At 39.8% G+C, this 26,097-nt stretch overlaps 2 protein-coding genes and 1 long non-coding RNA gene across 4 annotated transcripts; all 3 read right to left on the reverse strand.

Annotated features, from left to right (window-relative positions):
- Positions 1-485: 485 nt before the first annotated feature.
- On the reverse strand, positions 486-5,688 carry LOC124880623 (junctional adhesion molecule B-like). 2 transcript variants are annotated; one of them, XM_047385901.1, is made up of 3 exons: positions 5,634-5,688; positions 4,506-4,793; positions 486-2,053 (listed from the first exon to the last, which is right to left on the reverse strand). In XM_047385901.1, exons 2-3 carry the CDS (start codon positions 4,576-4,578, stop codon positions 1,620-1,622), a joined length of 507 nt encoding a protein of 168 aa, XP_047241857.1. In that variant the 5' UTR covers positions 4,579-4,793; positions 5,634-5,688; the 3' UTR covers positions 486-1,619. The 2 variants fall into 2 exon arrangements, with proteins under 2 accessions (XP_047241857.1, XP_047241856.1); XM_047385900.1 differs by lacking the exon at positions 5,634-5,688 and adding an exon at positions 4,894-4,966.
- Positions 5,689-20,238: 14,550 nt separating this feature from the next.
- LOC124881016 (low affinity immunoglobulin gamma Fc region receptor II-like) lies at positions 20,239-22,160 on the reverse strand (the record flags this gene model as incomplete). The annotated part of the gene is made up of 5 exons (XM_047386500.1): positions 20,239-20,390; positions 21,129-21,215; positions 21,365-21,529; positions 21,607-21,849; positions 21,929-22,160. Coding segments are annotated over 5 exons (879 nt in total), but the record flags the coding sequence as incomplete, so codon positions are not given.
- Positions 22,161-22,171: 11 nt separating this feature from the next.
- On the reverse strand, positions 22,172-22,791 carry LOC124880650. The gene is made up of 3 exons (XR_007041410.1): positions 22,607-22,791; positions 22,371-22,406; positions 22,172-22,195 (listed from the first exon to the last, which is right to left on the reverse strand). It is a non-coding gene; the product is annotated as an uncharacterized LOC124880650 (long non-coding RNA).
- Positions 22,792-26,097: the final 3,306 nt, after the last annotated feature.

Consider the following 26,097-nt stretch of genomic DNA (forward strand, 5'->3'; position numbering starts at 1 on the left):
CAAAAAAAAAAACCCTGATATAAATAGAAGGTTTAGAAGAAATGTTTCACAGTGAATCTGAGTGTATCCAAGGTTCTGGTAATACTGGAGTCAGTACTGAGTCTGAACTGAAGGAATCTGACTGGAACAGAGAAACACAATCAGGCAGAAATCAGTTTTATCCTTCATGTTGATGTGTTGAAATCATCTCTCAGGTTGTCATGAATTATCACACTTTTATAGTTCTGTTGTAATTTGCTCGAGTTCAGCTTCTGTTGCTGGAGGTGGGTTAGGTTCTGATGATGAAGGTCTCTGCCTTCTACGTAGAACCAGAACCACAACAACAACAACAACAACAACAACAACAACAACAATAATAATACCAAGAACAGAGAGACCAACTATCAGTCCAGTCCTGTTCCATCCATTCTTCTCTCCTCCATCCCCCTGTTGTTTGTCCTCTTTTCCTCCATCTTCTTTTAGTTCATCCTTCTTTCCTGCAGAACAGAACCAGATGTTAGTTTGATTTGTCAGTTAGATGATGACCAGAGGTGGGTACTAACTAGTTACATTTACTGGAGTAACGTTTGGAAAGAAAATGTACTTTGAGAAGTAGTTTCACTGCACCATATTTTTTACTTTTTATGGAGGAAAGTTCTGGAGAGATCAGAGTCTGTCTGCATTCTCCTCTTTTACCTGTTCTAATGCCCTACATGTTTCTGTTGTTAACGAGACAGAACCTTTGGAAAGTCCTGGTTCTGGTTCTAGAGGTTAGATCTACAGGTGTGTTAAACAGAACAGTGGGAGGTAGCTGACCGAGCCAACAACCTGTCTAATTAACCAGCTAATATTAGCTTGTCAGACTCCCAGCATTAGAAGATAAATAGAAGAAGAGCAACAAGCAACAAAACTTGTTTACTGTAACCAAGGAGTCAATCTTCATGCTGGTGGAGATCAGATCACATGATGCTTTCAAAGCCCTGTAATAACCTCTGTCACCTGGAGGACCAAGTTCACTCAGACGTCCAGATTTTAATCTTCCTCCTAGTTTTTATTCTATGTTGATGGACCATGTAGAACCTGAGATATGATGGTTTTAATCTCACCTAATCTAAGATGGGCAGATTGGTTTGAATTTATCCATTAGTTGAATTAGCTGAAAACACAGATTCTCTCAGTGTTTATTTTCATGTTTATTAGTTGATTTTTATTACAATAAATAGAACATTATGGGTCTAATATGTTCCAGTAAAGTGGTGGATTGTGACGGACATTTTATTTATTATTTAAGTATTTTTATCTGAAATAAACTGATCGATAAATGATTGTCATCAAACAGGTGATTTTAAACAGTTACAGCATCACTCATTTATCTTATTCACTATATATGTTTCTATATATTAAAATCTAAATAATAAATGAATGTCTTAGACAACATTATCATAACTGTAATAATACATTATTTTAGCATCAACAATATGGCATCTATTGCTTCTTGAATGTATGAAGCAGTTAGATGATGTTCTACAGTTCGGTTTCATTTTTTTAATTAAACTGTAATATTGTTAAGTTTTCATTTCAGTTATAAGATGTTTCTGTCAGACATGAAAACTATGATTCCTTGAAGTGTTTCTGTCCATCTAACATCTGATCTGAGATGTTTCTCTCATGTCAAGAACCAGGAAGCTGCTGGAAGTTCTGATCCAGAAACAAACAGACTCACCTTGAACTATCAGGTCAATAATGCTGATGGGGTCAGTGTCCAGATTGGATCTCTTCATGCGATCATTTTCTTTGTGAGCGACTCGACACTCATATATTCCTGTATCATTAGTCGTCACGTTCTTCAGAACCAAAGACACGTCTCCATTCTTCACGTCCTGCAGATCCACCCGGTTCTTAAAGGATAGAAATTGACCCTCTGGATCAAACTGCTTGGATCTGTATAAAAGAACAAACTGATCTGACCCCAGATCAGTTCTGTTCCACAGTACAACTAGAACATCTTTCTTCTCAGCTGCTCTACATGTCAGAATGACTTCTTCTCCAGGTTCAGCGCTGATGATTCTCTGATCTGCAGGAGAGGAAACATCACAGAGCAAAGATGTTAAAGCTGCACATTCAGAATAAGAAGATTAATAATTTACTGTCTAATGCTGCTTTAGAAACAGACTCTAGTTGATTAAAACATTATAATTATTGTCTATTTATAGTTGAAACCAGATCTTGACCTTTTATGGCCCCCAGGCCTCACCTGACCTTTGACCTCTCCCAGACCAGAGAAGAGTAAAACCTCTCAGCTTCATCTCTGGCTGATTGATTGATTGGTTCTTCTCTGATATAAAGTTTCAGATAATTATCAGCTGATCAACATCAGATTTAATCTACAGTGAAAACCAAGAACAGATGATTGAAGTTAAAGTTTTCAGATCATGTTAAACATTGTTAGTGTTAATATCACGGTCCGGTAGAACCATGGTATATTTATTGAAGGTTATCCCACCATGAGAATCTCATATGGGTCCATGTTTACTAGGAACTACAGCAGAGCAGCTGGTTGGACCTTCACACGCCTGCTGGTCACTTTGTCTCATTCTCAGTTTTAGTTGATTATTTACTGCAGGACGCCTCATATGGACCATGTGTTGGTTTTAACCAAGGAGACGTTTAGGATTCACTATTTTCTACTCATAGTCTCTACTGTGAGGAAATGTGGTTTAATGAATCCAATAAATATCATCTAACAGAGACTCAGAGTTACTGTGGGTTAAGAGGGGGCTGGTCCAAACAGCAAATAAAACGAAAATAAATTGGAACAGAGAGAAATATCAAGTTGAATTACATAATAATTCATCATTATGTAATTAAAATACTTACCTAAAAACAAATAAAGTTAAGTACATGGTTACAAAACGGGTATTTTTACAGGTACAGACTGGGAGGAGGAAGGGATGAAATAGTAATAAGTAGGTATGAATTAGGTGTTGTGGTCATCCATTTTGGATCGGACAGACTGACGAGGCTGCGCAGTTCGACATGAGCAGCTCAACAGGCGTTGAAGCTCTGACATCATCAGGAGTATAAAACCAGAGGAAACCAACCTTCTGTTTCCATTACCGTGTCGTTCCTACGACAATAAGGAGGCACATCTCTGGAGGAATATAAACTCACTGGCGGGTTTATTTTTCCTCCATACTGACCATTCCTGCAAGAGCTTGAAAGTTGGAACCTGTTTGACACGAGAAGGTCAGAAGGTTCATATCCCAACCTATGTGCAGGTGAACCCAGAGAGGTTTAATTTCCAAGGAGACCCCGTTCCCTTGCTGAGTCGACTGCATCAGCCCTCATATTCATCGTTTCAGAGGGATAAGGAGCTGACGTTTTATTTTCTCTGAATTGATCACAGACGTGTCACTCTGTTTCACCCTGGCCCCCTGCTGTCCTCAGACCTACGGCCCATCGTCAAAGCGTTGAAGAGAAGAAATCATCGTCAAAGTAAAGTTGTTCCCTTTTGTATATTAAATCGCATAGGTGCATTTAGAGGTCTGGGCAGGGTGAGGCATAAAGTGATATAGAATCACCTGTAGTTAATTCAAGGTATCAGTTTGTTACATGGAAATACTGAATGAAGTGTTTTCTGCTGAGCTGTTTGATTTTCTGTACCAGCACCTTGCTGAGTCGCTTAGCATGGATGCAATCAGCAAGGTGCGTCTGTATATTTGGTCCGGCTGATCTCAAATCAGCCAGGAGTTAGAAGTTGGACTTTTAAAGCAGCTGTGGTCAGACCATTCCTTTGTCTCCAGTTTTATTACTGGAGTTTTTCCACTCAATTCCTGTTTTATGACCTTTGTTTGAGATTTGGGGCAATCAGCTGCTAGTGGCTAAGGGCCCAGCCGACCGTCTACCAGCTGATAGCCAAAATAGAAACATCAGCACTCCAGGATGGCTTCTTTCTCCAAGTTAACCCAAATTCCACATTTTGTCCATAAAACTGCTGGTTTGATCTTCATAGACACTCAATGCGCATATATTTTCTTTTATTATTTATTGTTAGGTGGTCATTTTTATCAGCTTTGAGTAGAATGTTGCTTTGTGATAATTAGGTGAAGGTTTTTGGACCAGAGTAGAAATTATATCAGGGCTATATGGTTTTAATAAATCTTTACATATATAAAGAGAAGCGTTTATGTTTATTTGGTGCAAGAGTGATTTATCTGTTAAAAATAAGGTCAAAGTTCCCCCACTGTTCAGCAGGGCGGCTGATCAGACAGTGACATTTCTGACTTTCATTCATAGGTAACGATTTTTGGTTAAAGAAATATTTTTCTGAATTATGATTTTTAATTATAATTTTGATAAACAGTAATTAATCAATAAGCATAATCATTAAACAGGGATAGGAATCAGCAAAAAGGTGAATTGACTTGGATAATTTGTACACCACAGGAATGAGGAAATATTTTTAAATCTCATCATCTCACATGAAAAAAAACATTATTCTTCTTATTATCAAAGATTAAACTTACCAACAGAAACAAGCAGGAAGCAGCTGAGAAACAGCAGAGTCCTGATGAGTGACGCAGGTAAAAAAGCAGCCATTTCCTCATTGAAATTCCTCAATGAGTTTAACCCTGAGTTTAGTGTAATACTCAACAGAGATCAGAGTTTAACTTTAGTAATAAACTCTGTTAGATCTACTTTAGGGTTAGAGAGGAACTCTGACTCTAGTTTAGGCCGACTAACTATTTCTAGTCGAGAGAAACTCAGGGTTGAATCGAGGTCTCGCTGCGACGGCTTCACGGAAGAAGGAGGAGCTGAGAGACAACATGAACCTACGCACATTAAAAACTAACCTACCATCAGTTTCTAACTAACCACAGTGACCAACATCTGAACCAACCAACAAACTGGTACCTGGTCCAACATCTACCTCCTTTAAAAGCCTTCAATAAAAACAAGAAGACGACCAACGTCCAAATATCTGCAGACGACACTGCGCATGTGTCAGTCTGCTCTTCATGGAAATCACGTGACTTCTACAGAGGTCACCTGACTAACTGAATTTATCTCCATTAGATCAGTTTAAACAGGTTTAATCTGAAACATTTTATCCTGAAAACTAATAATAAATCTGCTCCTAACTCTGTAATCTGTTCATGCAACATCACAATGAAACTGATTTCCATCAGAAAGAGGAAGTCTGGAGCAGCAAACCAACATTAAACCTGGTAAACACTTCAGGATTTATGGTCTGAGTTATTGTTAAAGTAAATACAGATAGACCTTAAATTATTCACACCCTCTCTTTGCCATCACCCTAATCTTTAGCTTCCTCCACAGATTTTCTATCAGACTCAAGTCAGGATTCAGTTTGGGTCTAAAATGTTAACCTGACTTCCAGTCAGAAGAAACATGTTGGTAGAAATAAAATATTACTTTAAACCTAAATCTACCAGGGGTATGAATAATTATGGGCCTATACTGTAACTACCTCAGGGTTAAATGAAAAAGAAAAGAAAGTTTAGTGACTAGTTGCTAAAATGCAAATATGAAATGTTAAATATACTGATTTAATCACTATAATCAAAGATTAAATCTGAAATAAATCTAGTTTTTTGTTCCGTGTCGTCAGAAAATAGAGAAATAAAACTAACCTTTGTTAGAGGAAGCTCCCAGCTGACAGTTAAAGAGTGAAACCTGTAATCTGAATTTATAAAGATCCAGCCTACAGTAGACCTGCCCACAGGTTATCTGATGACACAACTTTGTTGCATTGTTTTATGACAGCATTCATGCAGTGAAGCTGGGAAAACTGGTTAAAACAGTCTGACAGATCAGCTGCCTCTGTTTGCATCGTGTAAAACCAGTTTGTTGGACCCAGTCTGGTTGGTTCATCATACAGCAGGTTCTACCCAGGAGCTCTTCATACTCTAAGAGTTTTACAGTGCTGCTGCTTGTAGATTCTTTGCTTTATTGTCTCCAGCTGTGAACATCAGCTGGGCTGTTTGAAGGTCTACCACATCTGGAAGTCTGAGGAGGTGGGACTCTATAAACAAATTAGTTTGGTTGTGAAAACCTGCCTTAAGACCTTCCTGACGGCTCTGTTTGTTACGGTCGGAGTGAAGTTTGCTAGATGCTGCCCTAAGCTTCCATAAAGTAACTCAAATACGACAAAATAAGTCAATAATACAGATTATGAGGAGCTGTTCTCAGCTTGTTTAATACTCAGAGTTTACTAAATGAAACAGGTAGATCAAGGTTGAACTGAAAACCAAATGAGAGCTTAGATTTAAATAAAAGCAGGAAATGAAAAGTTTCTCTGACTGTAAAATGGAAACCAGCCGAGGCCTCAGAGGACAGCAGCGTTAAAATGATCCCAGAACTCCACACTGAGATTAACCAACGTAACAAACAACCAGGTGACCGATCCATCAGTCACCAACGACCTTCTGACCTATGACATCATCAAACTACATAACCATCAAACCATGTAACATCTGACACTTTGTTCAGTGGAAAATAGTTCAACTTGATCAAACCAAAGCTTTGGTATCAGAGAGCTGCTAAACTCAACAGTCCACCAGTTTTCAAACTGCTGCGTTCTGCCAACAGAACCCACACACCCTGCACATAAACTGTTTAGAGTTTTACCTTCAGGTGGCGCTACAGAGCACTGTTCACTAAAACCGAATACAGAGACAGTTTCTTCCCCCAGGATGTTTCTCTGATGAACATTTAATAGAGTACAAAACAACAGCATACAGATGTTGCAAATGCACCTTTTTATTATATATGTGTATATTGTACATTGTAAATATGTTTATTCTGTAATACAAAAACAGAACAAAAGAACAAAGTGTACCGGAGTCAAATTCCTTGTTTGTATGAACGAACTTGGCAATAAAGTTGATTCTGATATAAATATCTATCTATCTATCTATCTATCTATCTATCTATCTATCTATCTATCTATCTATCTATCTATCTATCTATCTATCTATCTATCTATCTATCTATATTAATAAGATAGTTAAACAAGGATGTGTGTGTGTGTGTGTGTGTGTGTGTGTGTGTGTGTGTCAATTAGGCGACTGTGGCTTAGTGGAAACCAGCCTCCTCCTGCCACATGTCGATGTGCCACTGAGCAAGGCACTTAATGTGTGCCTGTTTGTAAGTGCAACTGAGTGAATGAGGCTCTAGTGTGAAGCGCTTTAATATTTTGGTGTGACTGGAAAAGTGATTCATACACACCTGTGGACAAATTTGTTGGTACCCCTGTTGCACAAAAAACCCACAATGGTCACTGAAATAACTTGAAACTGACCAAGGTGATAATAAATAACAATTCACTGAAAATCAACCAATGAAAATCAGACATTGGTTTTGAATTGTTGTTCAACAGAATCCTTCTCAAAAACAAACTAATTAAACAGACCTGGACATAAATGATGGTACCTGGAACTTAATATTTTGTTGCTTAACTTTTTGAGGCGATCATTTCAACAGTGATCGACAGTATTATTTTCTTGATTTCTTGATTAATTCAAACAGTGGTTTCCTTCTTGGTCGTCTCCCATGACGTCCATTTTGGCTCATACAACGACGGATGCTGTGATCTGACACTGATGTACCTTGAACTTTGACTTCTCCTTCCATTTCTTTGGAGGTTGTTCTGGGCTCTTTGGTTACCAGTCGCATTATCCTTCTTTTCAATTTGTTATCAATTTTCCTGCAGAGGCCACGTCCAGGGAGGTCAGCTACAGACTGTGGACCTTAAACCTCTGAATAATATGTGCAGCTGTGGTCACAGGAACATCCAGTCTTATAGCGTTTACCTTTAATATGATTATCTATAATAATCTTTCTAATCTCTTGGGACAACTCTCTCCTTAGCTTCCTCTGGTCCAAGCTCAGTGTGGTTCACACCTTGTCACCAAACAGCACAGTGTCTACTAGTCACCCTTTAAATGAGCAGACGGACTGATTAAAAGCTTGAAGACACCTGTAATGCTAACTAGAGGACATACCTTAGTTTAACACGTCCCTATAGTCAAATTATTTTCAATCTTTTCTAGGGGTAACATTGATTTTGTCCAGGTCTGTTTCATTTGTTTGTTTTTTAAAATGATTCTGTTCAACCTTAATTTAAAATCAATGTCTGATTTTAATCGGGGGATTTTCAGTACACTTTTATTCCTTATTACTTTTGTCAGCTTCAAGTTATTTCAGGGACCATTGTGGGTTTTTTGTTTATTAACAGAGGGGTACCAACAGTTTTGTCAATGCGTGTTCTTTCAGTCCATTTACCATTTATTTTGTCACCTGGATTGACAAAGTAGTTAGAATATTAAGAAGGGTAGCAACCTTGCAGCACTCAAGGGGCACCCAGGGGCAGCAAGGCACAGGTAGCCTCGGCTCCAGGAGGCCCCAGACAGACACCAGGCACCTCCATAGAATATGCTGCAGCAGGTGTAGGGAGGTTCTGCTGGTTCCACTTTCCCCAGACAAGCTGAGCAGATTTTCATGGAGAGCTAAAAGGACAGGAGCATACCCTCTCCTCTGCAGTGTTTTCATGATGGTATCTTTGCATGTTTTGGTCCTGCATCGTTCTGATGATTCTTCCTCACTGAGAACAGACGACCTGTGTTTCCTCTTCATCCTGCATTCTGTAGAAAACACCAGACTGTCATAATTAACTCTAAATTAAATCAAACACACTAAAACATATTTCAGCTTTTACTATTAAAACTGATGAAGGTTATAAACAATTAACAGATCTTAAAAATGGTTACAGGATGGTGGCTTTCAGAAAGTTGGTCACTGATGGCTAATAAAAGCTTTTAATGGATCTCGTACAAAATGATTTCAAGCGTTTTCTTACGAATGTTGTGACTCTATGGTTGGAGGCTCCACCTTTCAGCTCCGCCCTCCTCCGTATCTTTAGTCGCAGCGAGCTCTTAGTTAGTGGGTGGGGTGGGGGGGTTCCCATGTTTTGTGGTGTAAATCAGACTCTAATTAACCAACATGTGAGTCGCATCAAAGCTTCTCTACCGTTGATTCGTGGATCGAATCCTTCAACTATTTTAGGGAGGTAATCTATGAAAAAGTATCTGTGTCTTTTCCATTAGATTTCAAGAATAAATTCAAAATGTTGAGAAAAATCTGAGTTTGGTTTTATGAATCTGCTGCTGAGTCAGTCTGAGGAGGTGGTGAGTTTCTCAGGAGAAGGTTCAGGTCAGTTCTTGACAGTTTGATTTATAAAACTTGGTTACCTGTTGAGGTTTCAGGAAGCTGGATGTGGATTGTGAATAGGTGAGCAGGGTTCGCTTGAAGGAGGACGAAGGCTTAGAGCTGTCAGCCAGTACTTGATCCAGGTAAATTACTTGGAAGCTTGGGAACTTTGACAAGATGCAAAGCAGAGACTTTGAGCCAGGGCTGAAAGCTACCAGCGCTCTGAGGCAAGGACTTGAAGTCACCTAGAAAGGAAAACACAAAAGGATAAATAACTGTGAGCTTCAGCAAGAACACAATACTAAAGGCTTGGCCAGATGAAGTCACCACAAAGGCTCCACCTTCTTATACTCCTCCAGATGACTGCAGATGAGGAACACCTGCTAACCTCCACATCGGGGAATCCTGGCGGCATCTAGTGGTGAGTGAGTGTAAGCAGCAGGCAAAGACAACACATGACAAAATTAGAATCAAAACCTTTAGAATAAAGTGGAAATGTCTGAAAGAAAAGAGGAAACTGCTGAGTTCTTCTTTAACTGGTTTGATCTGCGCTGCATTGTGTTTACAAGATAAAAGAGAAAAGTTTCTTTATTAAATCTCATTCTGTGGTCGTGTAACACGCTGGTCAAAATGGTCAAGTGGCCATGGAGGTGGGACCCAAACGGCAACAAAACACACAAGGCCAGAAGGACGTCAGTGGAAAACTTCTTTTATATTCGGGCCAAAAGTTTAACAACAAACCAAACAGAACCACCAACATGAGCAATGGATGACAGACTGTTTAAATACAAGTGGATCTAAATGAGAAGAAACCATCAGCAGGGCTGCTGCAAATGAAGATGGAAAAACTACAACAATATTTACATTAAATTAGGAGCAAACAAACAATTCATTATTTACAAACTAATACTAGTGACATTTCACACACACACACACACACACACACACACACACACACACACACACACACACACACACACACACACACACACACACACACACACACACACACACACACACACACACACAAACACACACACACACACACACACACACACACACACACACACACACACACACACACACACACACACACACACACACGCACACAAACACACACACACACACACGCACACACACGCACACACACGCACACACACACAAACACACAAACACACACACACACACACACACACACACACACACACACAAACACACACACACACACACGCACACAAACACACACACACACACACACACACACACACACACACACACACAAACACACACACACACACACACACACACACACACACACGCACACAAACACACACACACACACGCACACACACGCACACACACGCACACACACACACACACACACAAACACACACACACACACACACACAAACACACACACACAAACACACACACACACACACACACACACACACACACACACACACACACACACACACACACACACACACACACACACACACAAACTCATTCTCCAAGCAAACAAATAAACTGGTTGAAAACCCAGTTCTTGTATCAATATTTAACTCTGCCGTACATTTTCATTTTCACTAACAAACAGTTAGGTTTCTGAAATATAAATGTAACATTGGCTCATTGTTGCAGGCAGTAATCTGACTGATCTGTGCTTATTTTCATTTTATTTCTTGGTTTTATTTTTCAGACGAAGACGCTGCAGTCAGAACAGCTCAGTTTAACATCCAGGAGTTTTTAGCCAGTTTAGTAATCCTTCTTCCTGGTTAGGAACAATGCAGCACAACAACAGTTATAACACTTCATTATGAAATGCCTTGATCAAAATAATAGATCTGGAAATATTCATATTAATATTAGTAAAACTATCGACTCAGGTTCCAACATCTCTGGTTGTGTGTTTTCTCATCGTCTGTTTGGTAAAGACTGATCACAGGTTTGCTTTCAGCCAGTTTTCCTCCTTATTGAACCATTTTAAATCTCTCAGGGTGTTTATTTCTGCTGGTGATTCTCTTCCTGAGAAACCCAGCTGGCTGGAGGTTCTGGGGTGAGGTCCATAAAGTCAGAACATCTGGAGACACGCTGCAGTTTGAGGAGAATTAAAGGAAAACTGTAAACCTGCTGCAGACATTTAAAGGGACGCCCACATTTACACGTGTCTCCATGCTGCATTGAATCCTGTCCACACCGATACACAGAGCCGGCGCCAAGGGGCAGGAGTAGGGGGGCCGGGCCCATCCATTCAGGTATCTGGGTCCACCCAAGACGGATTACAACCCCCATGTAAGTTAAGTTGCCAACATGCAATGTATTCACCCAAGACAACCAGCAGAGGGAGCTGTAGGCTATTAAATGGGACTGTGGAGCCGGTAAAGAAGACACTTTGACAAAGTAGTATGACAAAATGGGCTGAGGGTTAGGAGGCTGCATCCTTCAAAGGCTGTATTTTAGATCGATTACGTCATAGCGAAGCGACGAAGGCTGTCTGAATTTGAAGGCTCCTCTTAACACATCCTTCTTTTCCCCAGATTTGCAGGATGGGTCAGTTCTATTCTTCGTTGCCCACCCTATCCCATGATTCATTGCAGGTCAAAGTGGATTGTTCAAAGGGAACTAGTAATGGCAGAGGAGAGAGAGAAGCAGTGAATAAAGTTATAAATATTATGTTTTCAGAGCATGTAGATGTGTAAAGCTGAAATATATATTTGGTTTACCAAGAGTCTAATTTCAAAAAGTACTGGATGTGTTCAGAGCTCCCCTCACCAGCTGTCAGCTGACAGATATAATTCAATGTTTGTTTGATTTGTTATTGTGATCTATCAATAAATTGATTTAAACTTGGTTCAGAGAGTTATTATGTTTGTGTTTAAGTTGGTAAAAGTTTTACCAAAAAATGAAGTGGTATTTGTCACCAGTATACTTTATTTACTATTATTGTTTCATATCCATGAACATTAAAGTTATTTTAAACATTTTAAATGGCTGAATATTGAGCCAGAATAAAATTAAAAGATGATAAAACAAGAATATTCTGAAGAAAACTAGCTTATACGCCATCAGGAATGTACAGGTCCTTCTCAAAATATTAGCATATTGTGATAAAGTTCATTATTTTCCATAATGTCATGATGAAAATTTTACATTCATATATTTTAGATTCATTGCACACTAACTGAAATATTTCAGGTCTTTTATTATCTTAATACGGATGATTTTGGCATACAGCTCATGAAATCCCAAAATTCCTATCTCACAAAATTAGCATATCATTAAAAGGGTCTCTAAACGAGCTATGAACCTAATCATCTGAATCAACGAGTTAACTCTAAACACCTGCAAAAGATTCCTGAGGCCTTTAAAACTCCCAGCCTGGTTCATCACTCAAAACCCCAATCATGGGTAAGACTGCTGACCTGACTGCTGTCCAGAAGGCCACTATTGACACCCTCAAGCAAGAGGGTAAGACACAGAAAGAAATTTCTGAACGAATAGGCTGTTCCCAGAGTGCTGTATCAAGGCACCTCAGTGGGAAGTCTGTGGGAAGGAAAAAGTGTGGCAGAAAACGCTGCACAACGAGAAGAGGTGACCGGACCCTGAGGAAGATTGTGGAGAAGGGCCGATTCCAGACCTTGGGGGACCTGCGGAAGCAGTGGACTGAGTCTGGAGTAGAAACATCCACAGCCACCGTGCACAGGCGTGTGCAGGAAATGGGCTACAGGTGCCGCATTCCCCAGACCTGGGCTACAGAGAAGCAGCACTGGACTGTTGCTCAGTGGTCCAAAGTACTTTTTTCGGATGAAAGCAAATTCTGCATGTCATTCGGAAATCAAGGTGCCAGAGTCTGGAGGAAGACTGGGGAGAAGGAAATGCCAAAATGCCAGAAGTCCAGTGTCAAGTACCCACAGTCAGTGATGGTCTGGGGTGACATGTCAGCTGCTGGTGTTGGTCCACTGTGTTTTATCAAGGGCAGGGTCAATGCAGCTAGCTATCAGGAGATTTTGGAGCACTTCATGCTTCCATCTGCTGAAAAGCTTTATGGAGATGAAGATTTCATTTTTCAGCACGACCTGGCACCTGCTCACAGTGCCAAAACCACTGGTAAATGGTTTACTGACCATGGTATCACTGTGCTCAATTGGCCTGCCAACTCTCCTGACCTGAACCCCATAGAGAATCTGTGGGATATTGTGAAGAGAACGTTGAGAGACTCAAGACCCAACACTCTGGATGAGCTAAAGGCCGCTATCGAAGCATCCTGGGCCTCCATAAGACCTCAGCAGTGCCACAGGCTGATTGCCTCCATGCCACGCCGCATTGAAGCAGTCATTTCTGCAAAAGGATTCCCGACCAAGTATTGAGTGCATAACTGTACATGATTATTTGAAGGTTGACGTTTTTTGTATTAAAAACACTTTTCTTTTATCGGTCGGATGAAATATGCTAATTTTGTGAGATAGGAATTTTGGGTTTTCATGAGCTGTATGCCAAAATCATCCGTATTAAGACAATAAAAGACCTGAAATATTTCAGTTAGTGTGCAATGAATCTAAAATATATGAATGTTAAATTTTCATCATGACATTATGGAAAATAATTAACTTTATCACAATATGCTAATATTTTGAGAAGGACCTGTATAAAGAGGTAAATAAAAACCAGTTAGTTACAGTGGAGACAGCGGAGTTAACCTTCAGGCTCCATCTTTACAGCTTCACAGCTCTGTGCTTCATGCTCTCACGGTTGCTAGGTAACAGAAGTGATGCTGAGGTAAGGGTGGGAACACCTGCTGAAGGCTAGACCGTCCAAACTCGCAGCCAATCACTTCCTCCCTTCCAGGTTTTTGCGGCCACCAGGCCAACGTAGATGGATCCTTCAAAGGATGCAGGAGAAGTTCTTCAGTTGCCTTCAGGGTTCTGGAGTTAATGTGTTTTAAACACAATGATTATAATGCAGTGATGATGAGTTTCTAAGATCTCTGAAACACATGAGTTAAAGTTTATGATAACCTGAGCATAATTACTCAGCATTTTGTTGTGACTGATACACAATTACATGTCGCTGTTTAAGTCATTATTCTTCATTGTGTATCAATAAACAACACGGTTATTTCACTTAAAATGCTACATAAATCACTGTTTACTGTCCCCCCCCCAGCTAGATTCCTCTGGAGCCGGGTCTGCCGACCCAGAGGGCAAAAACAAACAGAAAAAAACTTGATTTATGGTCTTTTATTTTGACGTTTTCAAGCAGTCACACCTCCATCTTTTCCTCATCTGCCCCACTGAGAGAAGAACACAGCTCCCTTCACATCCTGCCTCACTAGGACACAGCATGACACCTCCTCTGCCATGCTGACGAGGTCCAACTCTACGACGGACTGATCAAGTTCGGCCTGCATCGTCTCTGAAAAACCCGGAGTCAGTAGTCGGACACCTCCAGCAGTAAGTGGACTTGTAGGATTAAGAGTGACCTGACCAAGTTAACCCAGAGTTTAACCCTTCAAAGACCAGAACACAAAGAGGACCAACTGGATACAGACTTTGAAAGATGACCTGTGAACATGTGTTCAGCTTTGAGCTAATACGGTCCAAACGGTTCCATGAAATCTCTCGTCTACTGATGACTAAAACCTCCCAGGTGCTAAGAGTCCAGAAACCCTCAGGAATAAAAGGCCTGGTTAGAATTAACATCTAAAATCAACCTGTAGAAACATCTTAACAGTTCAGTTGGAAGCTTGGAGCAGGTTTGGTTCTGGTGGTTCTGCTCGGATATTTGTTTTCCTGTCTATTTGGGAGCGGCAGGTCATACCTGGGATCTGACTGACCTTTGACCTTTCTACATCCAGCTTTCAGCGGAGTCTCCTAGAAACATCAGACCTGCTGGGACTCAGTCAGACAAGATGTGGAGATGATAGGGTGACATTAATTATGCATCATTAATAAATATGAATAATTATGCAGATTTTTATGTGTTTAGCTTGAAACATTAATGTGACTGGGTGACCTTCCACCAACTAAACACCAAGAGAAACCGAGACGTCTCTGCCTCTGCAGCTTCACACGTCTAGCAGCCTTCACCACAGGTTCTTCTGTGGTCGGAACAAACATCAGAAGAAGAAACGTTCAGCAGCTCTGCTTCAGTCTTCTTCTGCTCATCACATGTTTATAGCTCAGTTTGTCTTCTTCAGTCTTGTTGTTTCTGACACGTTTTACACCAACTTAGCATCGCTGCTAACGCGACACATGAGACTTCCTGTTAGCAGGAGAGCCAGCTTCAGATGAAGCTTCTTCGCTCCAACCAGAGATCACGTGACCGATGACCTCACTTCCTGTCCAGACCCGCTGCTGTCCCATCTGGTGAACTGATCGTGGCTTTGCTTTAATAACTTTCATTTTGGACTCTTTTTAAATGGAACAGTGAGTAAAAACATAAAGAAACAAGAAAGAAGAAGAAACATCTTTCATATTTCATTTAGTCTTGATCTGATCAGAAAGAACCAGCTGCCTGCTGTGTGGGTTGGGTCAGATTCAGCGATGATCAGAGAGGCGTTTTTACAAATATTTATAGTTTATAATCATCTTTAGTTATGATTCATTTGATTAGATTTTCTTGATGTCATTTGGACAAATTAGCAGATCACCAGAGGAGAACATCAGAGCTGTAGCGCATACAAACACATCAGATCTGACCTTTGACACTAATATATAATTCAGTTTAATTATATAGCACCACTTCACAACATGTTATTTTAAAGCACAAAGTCAATTCAATCAATCATACATGTTCCAAGTTAAATAAATATATTTTAATTGATCCTAATTATCAAACAATGCAGTCAAACTCAGTTTATTATTCTAGTTGGTTAAAAAGTTTTCCATCTAAGGAAACCCAGCAGATTGCATCAGTGGCGCCGTAAAGGAGGGAAACATTAGGATTGGACATAATTAATAACCATCATCAAGCTTATTAAAAAATAAAGTTAATGATGGCTTTGTTTTTACTTGTCTTTGGCAGTAACAGTTAAATGTCTCCCAGACCAAAAAGTAATCACCCCCCTGTATCTGCATGAAATGGTTTGTTCCTGCCTTAGTGCACTTGATGGTGACGATGTTCAGAGCAACAGTCAGTAGAAGCTCCAGAAGTTAAGCTTTTCTTTTGTTTTTCTTGTTCTCTTTAAACACGATGATGGAAAATGAACAGATTTGATTATTTTCTCATTAATTAACATGAAGAACATGTATGTTTGTCTAAAGTCTTCTTCTGGTTCAGTTTAGATGATATTCTGAACATTCAGACCCAGTCAGAAGTAGTTAGTCTAACGTTGGTTTTTATATGATTTTCTTTTATTTTTATGCTTTAATTAAATTGACTAGAATAAATTTGCAACTTTGCTATAAATAGAAAACATCCTTCTTAATAAAAGAAAACTTCCTGATTAGGAAATAAAAATCCTCCTTCAGACTGATTAATATTTATTGAGTCTGATTTAATTATTAATGTTTTACTATAGTTTATCAACACTACAGCCTGAGGTCAGTATTATGTTCCAGTGGTACCAAAGTGGGTCAAACAGGCCCGGGTCAGAGCTTCATGTCTGATGTTCTGATTAAACTAGAATTTTATTGTTTGGATCTATGAGTAAAAACCTAAATATTTAAATCAGAGTAAAACTGGGAACTCTTTAGGACCTTAAATCAACTTTAGATCTTCTCCAGGTTGGTCGATTGATCAGAGATAAAACCCACTGATGGCTGAGCTGGGACCCATCAGGTAGATCTATTTGTTATAAATATACAAACACTGAATTTATTTTAATTAATCAACATAACCTGCAGTTTATGACATTTTGTTGGTTTGTTCATTCAAAGCATTTCTAGATAAAACATTAAAACAAGCTAAAGCTAACTGCTTTGGTTTAACACTGAGGGGTTTTCTGCAGGTTTTATTCTCTGGTTTTGGTTTCATTTCTTTCCAAGCTGCTCTGAAGAATCGTTTCCATTGGTCAGCCACAAACAAACAGGAACATCATGTCTGAAATGTTAGAAACAAACTACAGAACCGCAGGTTAAACATGTTGAAGCTGCAGAGGAACCATCGTGCTGCTGTGGTTAGAACAGTTCAGACCAAACATTGAAAACAGAAAATAACTGAAGTTACTGAGAACATTGAACACCACACTGATAATGAAACATTGAAATACATTCAGGAGACCTTTGTGTCCATCTTGCTGAACTCATTTCCAGAGAAAGAAGCAGATCTTCAGCAGAAGTAGATCTTTATCTGCAGGCTGAAGATGAGCTGACAGCTGGACATTTCTGCTGGAACTGGAGGACCTCAGTGAAGAATGGACCACTTCTGGTTCTGCTGGAAGTTCTGAAAAATACAAATATTTTTTAAGTATTTTTTGCTGCACTGGTCTTTTTTTCCATTATTTATGATTGCTCTGATTGATATTCTTTCAGTTTTTCACCAAAGCTCTTTATGTGAATAATTAATTTATACTTCATATTTATATATTGTAATATACTGTATATCTTCTTAATTACATGATTTTAACATTTTAATGTTTTATTTAAATTTTTATGATATTTAAACTAATAAACTAAACTATTGATCCTCTTGGCTTCATATTTGTTTCTGTTTCTTTTTAACACAAATTTTTATTTTCAGTCTTTTGTTTGTTGGTTGCTTTTATCAACCTGAACATTTAGTTTTGATGTTTTTACAGCAAATACATGAATTTATTAATAGAAATAGGAGCAGAAATCAGACTCTTGTGAATACAAACCTTGATAATTTTTCTAATGTATAAAATGAAGCAGCTTCATAAATCTGAACATAATAATAAATGTTTGTCAGTGAATCTAGTTTTACTCACAACAACATTTTACCGTCTGGCTCCAGGAGTCACATCATTAAAGTTTCTTCTTCTTCATCTCAGTGAACAGAACAGTAGTGAAGCACAGCTGCTTGAGATCTGTGGACCAACAAAGAAGAAAGGATCAAATTACTGAAGGCAGAATCATTTTACTGCAGCTTCATAAAACTGAAGCTCCAGAGCTTCAACAAGAGCCTCTTTGCAGCATTAGCAGAGTTAGCATTGCTAATGCTAACTGACTGAAGCTAACTGTTGCTGCCAGTGGAAGGTGTAAAACATAAAGTACTCAGTTTAAAAGCACCCTGTCACTAGAAACATGATTAATATATTATCATTAAAATAATTATGGATCCTGATCTGATCTCCAGTGGTCATTGGGCAGGAAGTGGGACAACCTGGACAGATAGTCAGTCCATCACAGGGCAACACAGAGACACACTGGACAAACAAACCTAAGGAGAACTAGAGACACCAATCAGACTAACAGTCATGTTTTTAGACTGTGGGAGGAAGCTGGAGTACCCAGAGAGAACCCATGCATGCACAAGGAGAACATGCAAACTCCATACAGAAAGAGCCCAGGGCAGGATTCAAACCAAAGACCTTCTAGCTGCAAGGTAACAGTGCTACCTGCTGCTCCACCGACTAGTCCTGAAAATGGTCCAAACAAGAAAAAAGTTCAAGTGAGCCACAGATGTTTGGATGAAGAATGTCTGGTTGATTTCAGTGGTCAGAAGAGAACAGACAGACTGGTTCCAGATGCTAGAAATGCAACAGTAGCATAAATAACCACTCATTACCACCAAGGTCTGCAGAACACCATCACTGAGAGCACGACACATGAAACCTTGAAGCAGATGGGCTTCAGCAGCAAGCTTCTCCTCATCTTCACCACGAGTGTCAGGGAGAGTTTATCTGAAGCTCAGCAGTGGAAACCACAAAGCTTCTCACCTTTGTTGCTCAGTGAGACACATTCACATCAAAGTAAGAAGCAAACAGTTTCTCAGGTTTGAACAGAATCAACATCTATGAAGACCAAACCACAGCCTGACCAGTTTCAGTCTGCTGGTAGCAGCTAAAAGAGGCTTCAGTTACCTTCTCACAGTTTGGGACCACATGAAAAACCATCTATAGTGCTCTTTGGTGCAGCGTGAGAAGATAACTAGTGTAACCACTGAAAGCTCTGTAGAAATACAGAGAAGGATTAACTATGAATCATTAAACATAAATGGAGACAAGAAGCACTTTATGAACTCAGATACCATGTTTCTACCAGCAGGTATCTCCTCATCGTGAGAAACTGAATCTTGTTTCATGGTAATGATGTATTTTCTTGTTATCTATAGAAAATCACATTGAAGACATTTATAGTTAGAAAAACTGTACTAAACTTCCTTATTTATATTTATGAGCTCAAACTGAATAACTTGGTGTTTAAAGGGACAGTCTGGATATTTTAACGTTGGGATCAGTGAAGTTAGATCTCACATCACCATGACTTTGTAGAACAGTGAAGAATCCTCAGAGCTTTTAGCTGATTTTAGCAGTTTAAAAGAACATTTTATATTCATAGGCTTCAATGAAATATTAGAAGATATTAACTATAAACAACGTCACAAGAGTGAAGTTTGTTGTTTACAACCAAAGTTAAAGTCATTTTGCTAAACTCAATCAGCCATATCAGTCTGCCTCATCAGCTGTGACTGGTCAAACTGCTCCAAGCCTGCCAAGTGCAAAGTAAACTGATCCTTTTGGTAGTCAGACTCAGACATGGGAAGAATAGTGAGATGTTCTTTACCAGTTTTGGAAGCTGCTTGACTTAAAACAATTCTACAAAGAAGAGTAGGTCAAGATTCCTACACAGTGAAGGAAAAGACTCATTACCAGTTAACACAAAGACTGGATGGCAGCTGTTGCTGCCAAGGGTGGAACCAGCAGGGTTTGGGTTTAGGGGGTAATTATATTTTAAAATAGGTTGGATAGATGTTCCTTTATTAAATGAAAGTGTTAGATGATGTGTTATAGATGGTGCTGAAATATGACAAGTAATCATCACATTAAAGACACTAATTAAACAGTGAAATATTTAATAAAACTCATCTTCTTTAACTGTGTTTTAGTAACTGAGCTAAGTCTAGTTATATCAGCCCTGCAGTGAAGCTGCTGAGTTTACAGCGTTGGCATGAGAACCTGTAGCTGAAACACAGAAACAGGAAACTGGACGCCCGCAGTCTCTTAGAGTCAGTTAGCAGAAAACCCACAACCTGCAGCACAGAGGGAGCAACTTTATCTGTACATAAACACAAACATACTGTAAATCAGGATCTAAATGAGCAAAATCACACAATGTCTCACATCCTCAGTCTGAAAACAGAATCCATGAGGAACAGGAATCTCATTTAGGTCCAACAGTTGATTTCAATATTTGTTGTAGTGAGATATAGTTTAAGATTTGGTGATCTGTACATATAACATGTACTGTAGGGATGCCACGTCAGACCTCTTTCACTTCAACTCTGATTCATTACAAGGTCATATTTAGGTGATAGACATCATTTTAATTATGTTGATGATAACAGTCATTAAAACATGAATGTCTGGTTGACACAACACCAGCTTTCTAAATGCATTTAAAAGCAAATTTGTTCCTTCATTAATTGACAAAAAGCTGAACGTGGCTCATTTTAGTAAATTAAGGAAAAACACGTCATCTACCACTATTTTATTATGAAGAGCATCACCTGTACATTACTTTTCCCATTAATCCATTCATAATTATGACATAAATAAGTTCCTTCCTTGTTTTGATATTCCTCAAGTTCTAAATATTTAAAACTGTAAAACTATCAACCTTTATTGGTCTTGTGTGCACGAACAAACACAGCAGGACATTGTGTTGGTCATAATCCACTGCACATATTCTAACTGGTCCCAGTAAAACTCAGTGAAGCTCAGTTCTTTAGTTTCTTCCAGACTAACTGTAGGTGGCGCCAGACAACTGAACCAAATACAAGACAAAGAATTTTACCTTTGTTTGGTTTGTTTCTCCGTTGTTCATGCTGGGATATTTTAACATCGCTGTAAATGATACTTTCCTCTCCAACTTCCTGATTACCTGGAAACCAACAAACACTGATCTAATTCACCAGTTCATCTTTTTTCTGACATACAAACATTGTTAGAATTTCAGCTGAAAGATCATGAGAAGAAACCCAGAAAACTCACACCTAAAATAATTGACATGCATGACAGATGTGATCTCACCTCTAGATTTCCTGTTAACCTGATGTTTCACCAGTAGAACCAGCAGTAAAACCACAACAACGACACCAGTTAGAGACAGGAGCCCATAGGGAAGAAACTGGGAAGAGGGTGGAGAGGCTGATGTAGGAGAAGGAGTGGTTGTTGGAGACGATGTGGAGGATTTCTCTAAAATAAAGATTTATTAAGTGATGAAGAGTTGATATTAACACTCAAAGTTCAGTGATTTATTTCAACCTGCTGACCTGAGACAGAGATCCAGCTGGATGGAGACTCTCCATGACCACTGATGTTACACTTGTAGAGACCTTCATCAGAGCTGGTCACATGGTGGAGGGTCATGTGACCTGCAGGCTCAGTCCTGATGAGGGAGCCATCTTTAATGAAAGCAGCTGGGAGGTTGGAGGAAGTCTTTGTTTGACAGCTCAGAGTGACGTCATCTCCCTCCATCACAGGGAGGACAGGACTCTGCAGGATCACTGATCCACCTCAACACAGAGACAAACTACAGCATTTCATCCATTTCCACACAGCTTCATCAACACTAACTCCACAGTCTGATCTTACCAGAGACAGTGAGCTGGATGCTGCTGCTGGCTGCTCCCTCTCTGGACTCACACCAGTACACTCCAGTGTCCTCTATGAAGAGGATGCTGATGGTACAGGAAGAACCAGCTGGTTTCCCCCATCCATCTCCACACTGAGTTCCTCTGGTTGTGTTTCTCCTCACAGTCCATCCAGCAGAGATGTTGTCCTCCTCACAGCTCAGAGACACAGAGTCTCCTTCAAAGAACTGAGATCTGCTGGGATTCACAGTCAGACCAGCTGGGAGGACTGGAATGACAAAATAATCAAGATTTCAGTTGTGAAAAGTAATAAAACGGAGATTAAGGCATTTTGATTAATTATTCAAATCAAATGTTCTCATGATTTTCTATTTCTGAGGCATTTTTCCAAAATAATAACTTTGAATATTTAAAAGGTTTTAATATAAGACAAGTTTACTAACCTTTAACTGTTGTTAAGCACAGCAAGAAGATCAGAACTAAAGAAAAATGTATATTTTCAGATCAGTAACAGAAACTCTGAAGAACTTGGAAGTCAAACAGAATTTCTCTTGGTGTAAAAACCTTCTTATTTTATTTTATGCTCTGATTTCTGAACTGTGATCCTAAATAAATCCGCCAGAAATAATAAACACAGCAGAACTTTGACCCAAACAGACGATAAAATGTTTCTACTTACAGAACAGACGTCGTAGAGATGCGCCTCTCATTGTAGCTCAGAGGGATCTGACCGTTCTTCAGCTCAGATGATCACACCGAGCTGATCCCGCCTCCTTCCTCTACATCATGGGCCTCATTTTGTGAGCAGCATGAAAACCTTTCAGATGAAGAACGATATTTAACTGACAAACTGAGTTCAGAATAATGATGGCAGACAGGAAACTGTTTATATTCAGCATCACTAAATTTAAATGTGTTAAAATATCTGATAATAATTATTTCCTACATATGAAGTAACTTTGGACAAAGGATGTTGAACATGGAGGAGTTAAGGAGGAGGAACAGAGGAAGACCACAGAGAAGGTTCATGGATGTAGAGAATGAGGAGATACAGACAGAGGAGGATGGTAGATTGGAGAGGATGGAGGATCTGCTGTGGTGCCCCCTAGTGGAAGTTGCTGAAAGAAGATACTCAAGAAGAAAGCTTTCCAAAGTAGATTGAATGATAATATTAAGTATATATGAAGTATTATAGAGTAGGGGGTATTTCCCTTGAAACTTGGGAGCGAACCTGAATTTTCTACCCAAGTTCTGTATGCATGTGTTTAAATATGCACTTACTTTGATGCATTTGCTTTGATGGTAAAATCTGTGCTTACTTAGCCATGTTTGTATGAGCTACATGCTGGGTGCCCTGTAAGTGAGGCTGCAGAGAACTGAGGAAATATGAATGGTAGCTAAGAGGACAAGGCTATAAAACAAAATGAAACACGATATCTAGACTATAACATAACTCCAGGGGAACATGACTACAAAAACAAAACTATAAACAAAGAACTGAATGAACAAGAATCAGGGAACCAGATGTAAATGAAGCTATGGACAAAGATAAATAACCAGAGAAACATAACAACCTAGAACTAAAGTAAACAGAGAAACTAGAATATGTGCAAACCAAAAGTAAACAATAACTAAAGCTAACCAATAAGGGAGGCTGGAACTATAGAAACTAAACCAAGGCACTAAACTTGAAAAGAGAACAAGTACCTAACATAATAAAACAACGAGATACTAAATGAGAAACTAAACCAGAGAATCCAGGGAGACAAAAAACTATAATAATAATAATAATAATAATAATAATAATAATACCATACCAAGAAATGGGAAAGCAACCATAAAAGAACTAGGAGCGAAGGGAGAGAAAACAACACACACTATGGCAGGCAGGAAATAAACAAACAGCCATGACTACAAAACCAAACTAAAGTCAAAACATAAAACCACAACAAAGTCCAAAGATGTCGCAGTTTCCTCCTCTTTGAGTGGATTCAACTCACCACCAGGTGGTGATCAGTGGACAGCTCAGGCCCTCTCATCGCCCAAGTGTCCAAGACATGCGGTCGAAGGTCTGAAGACAGCTCTACAAAGTCAATCATTGACCTCCTGCCTAGGGTGTCCTGATGCCAAGTGCACAAATGAACACCCTTATGCTTGAACATGGTGTTCGTTATGAACAATTCGTGACTGGCACAGAAGTCCAATAACGAAACACCACTATGGGTTCAGATCAAGGAGGCTATTCCTTCCTATCAGACCCAGTGGCGGTTTTTGGCAGCACGAGCACTTAAAAAAAGAACAAAATTAAAAGTCATCTGCACCGCAAAAGCAGTTTACCATTATCTATCATATCACGTGTGTTTGGGGAATTGGTAAATTTGTGCGCCTTGCAGCTTCACATGCCCCTGCTTGCTGTGAGAAGATGCCGCAGCCATGCACACTGCACAGAAGCTGACAGAGTGCAGGCAGTGGTGCAAAATGTGGGTATGCCCTTGTTATGGAAATTTTAGTGCCTTGCTCGATTTGCTCTTTGATTCTCTACATGAACTGACAAAAGTATTAGAACCCCTCAGTGTTGTTCCATTCTTCTCTGTTTAGTCTTAGAGTAATAGTTTCTCAGCCTTCTGCTTTTACCTGTGTAAGATAATATGTACGCCACACTGTTAAGATTATGTCTAGGACAACAGGTTTCTCTCTCTGGATCTCATGAGAGTTACCTTGAAAACTGTTGTAGTTTATAAGGAGAACCTTTACTTTGTCTGGGCAGAATGATTTGGCAGCACTACTGAGCACATCTCCAATGCTGTAAAAACCCTTCTCTCTTGCAAGATTCTAATAAAGCTGATTCTGAGTGACAGTCATCGGTCTCTGTCTTGGTAAAAACACATTTTTCTACAACACCCTATATGCAGCGCACAGGGGCACAACAATTAAAGCGACTGTGGGACAATAATTTTTAATCGACCATTTCTGTATGTAACAGCTGTTAAGCCATGTGAAATGATCAATAACCGAAGCACGGCACTGAAAATGCGCCCCTCCGCTCCTTCACCTCTCCTGTACTGTACTCTCTGTACTTTCTCTGTACTGCTTGATGTGTTCTGTGAGTTCTTTTCTAAAACTAAAATGCAAGTGTTTGCTTACAGAGGGCGCTGGTAGGGGTTCTTTGCCATTTTTGTTCAAGCCATTTTTCTCCTATTTTGTGGTTAGACAGGGAGCTCAGAATTTGTATCTTTTTGGTTTCCAGGTATTGAGAGTTCTCTTTTAGTTAGAAGGGGTGTTTGATTTGGGGTTTTTTTGGCCTGGGAGACCCTGAAGCTTAAAGCTTACCTGATTGTTTTCATCTTTGATTCCTGTTGGCTTACCTTTAAATGTATAATAAATAATTATTTTTCTACGGATATCCTCTCCTTGGTTAACAGTTATTTTTCTTTTTGTGTTACACTCTGTGCCACCCTGTTAGGTAGTGTAACAACAACCCTTACATCCACTGGGAAAAGCCTAACATGTGATGGCTGAGCTGGGGGGCAACAAGCAACCCCAACCCAACCCATCCTGCCACCTCTCCCCACAAGCCACTCCAGAGTAAAAGAGTCCAATCTCTCTCAAGGAACTGGGTTCCAGAACCCACACTGTGTGTGGAGTTGAGCCCTATTTCTAACTGATATCTCACAATCAGGCTCCTTGCACCCCAGTGAGGTGACATTCCATGTCCCTAGAGCCAGTTTAACCATCTGGAGATCAGTTCGCAGAGGTCTCCTTCTTCAACCGCGCCCATTCCTCTTTGCACCGGTCCCTCATGGTTCCCCCTGCAGGTGGTGGGCCCACTGGGGGATGGCCTTGCGTCTCTCGTTCAAGCTTGGCCTGGCTGGGCCCCGTGAAGAGTAACCCGGCCACAAGATGCTTGCCAACAAGTCCCGACCTCAGGCCTGGCTCCAGGGTCGGGGCCTCGGGCGACGTCACGTGCCTCGTTAGACTTATCCTTGTGAAGGCTTTTGAACCGCTCTTTGTCTGACCTTTTACCCAGAGCCTGTTTGATATGGGAGACCCTACCAGGAGCATTTAGGGTCAGACAACATATCCTCTAGGATCATTTGAGCACTCAAACCCCTCCACCACGTTAAGGTGACGGTTCAAGGAGGGGGTTTCCCACACCACTTCTGTATTTAT

This window comes from Girardinichthys multiradiatus, chromosome 14 (genome assembly GCF_021462225.1).
Source record: "Girardinichthys multiradiatus isolate DD_20200921_A chromosome 14, DD_fGirMul_XY1, whole genome shotgun sequence".
Taxonomy (NCBI): Eukaryota; Metazoa; Chordata; class Actinopteri; order Cyprinodontiformes; family Goodeidae; genus Girardinichthys; species Girardinichthys multiradiatus.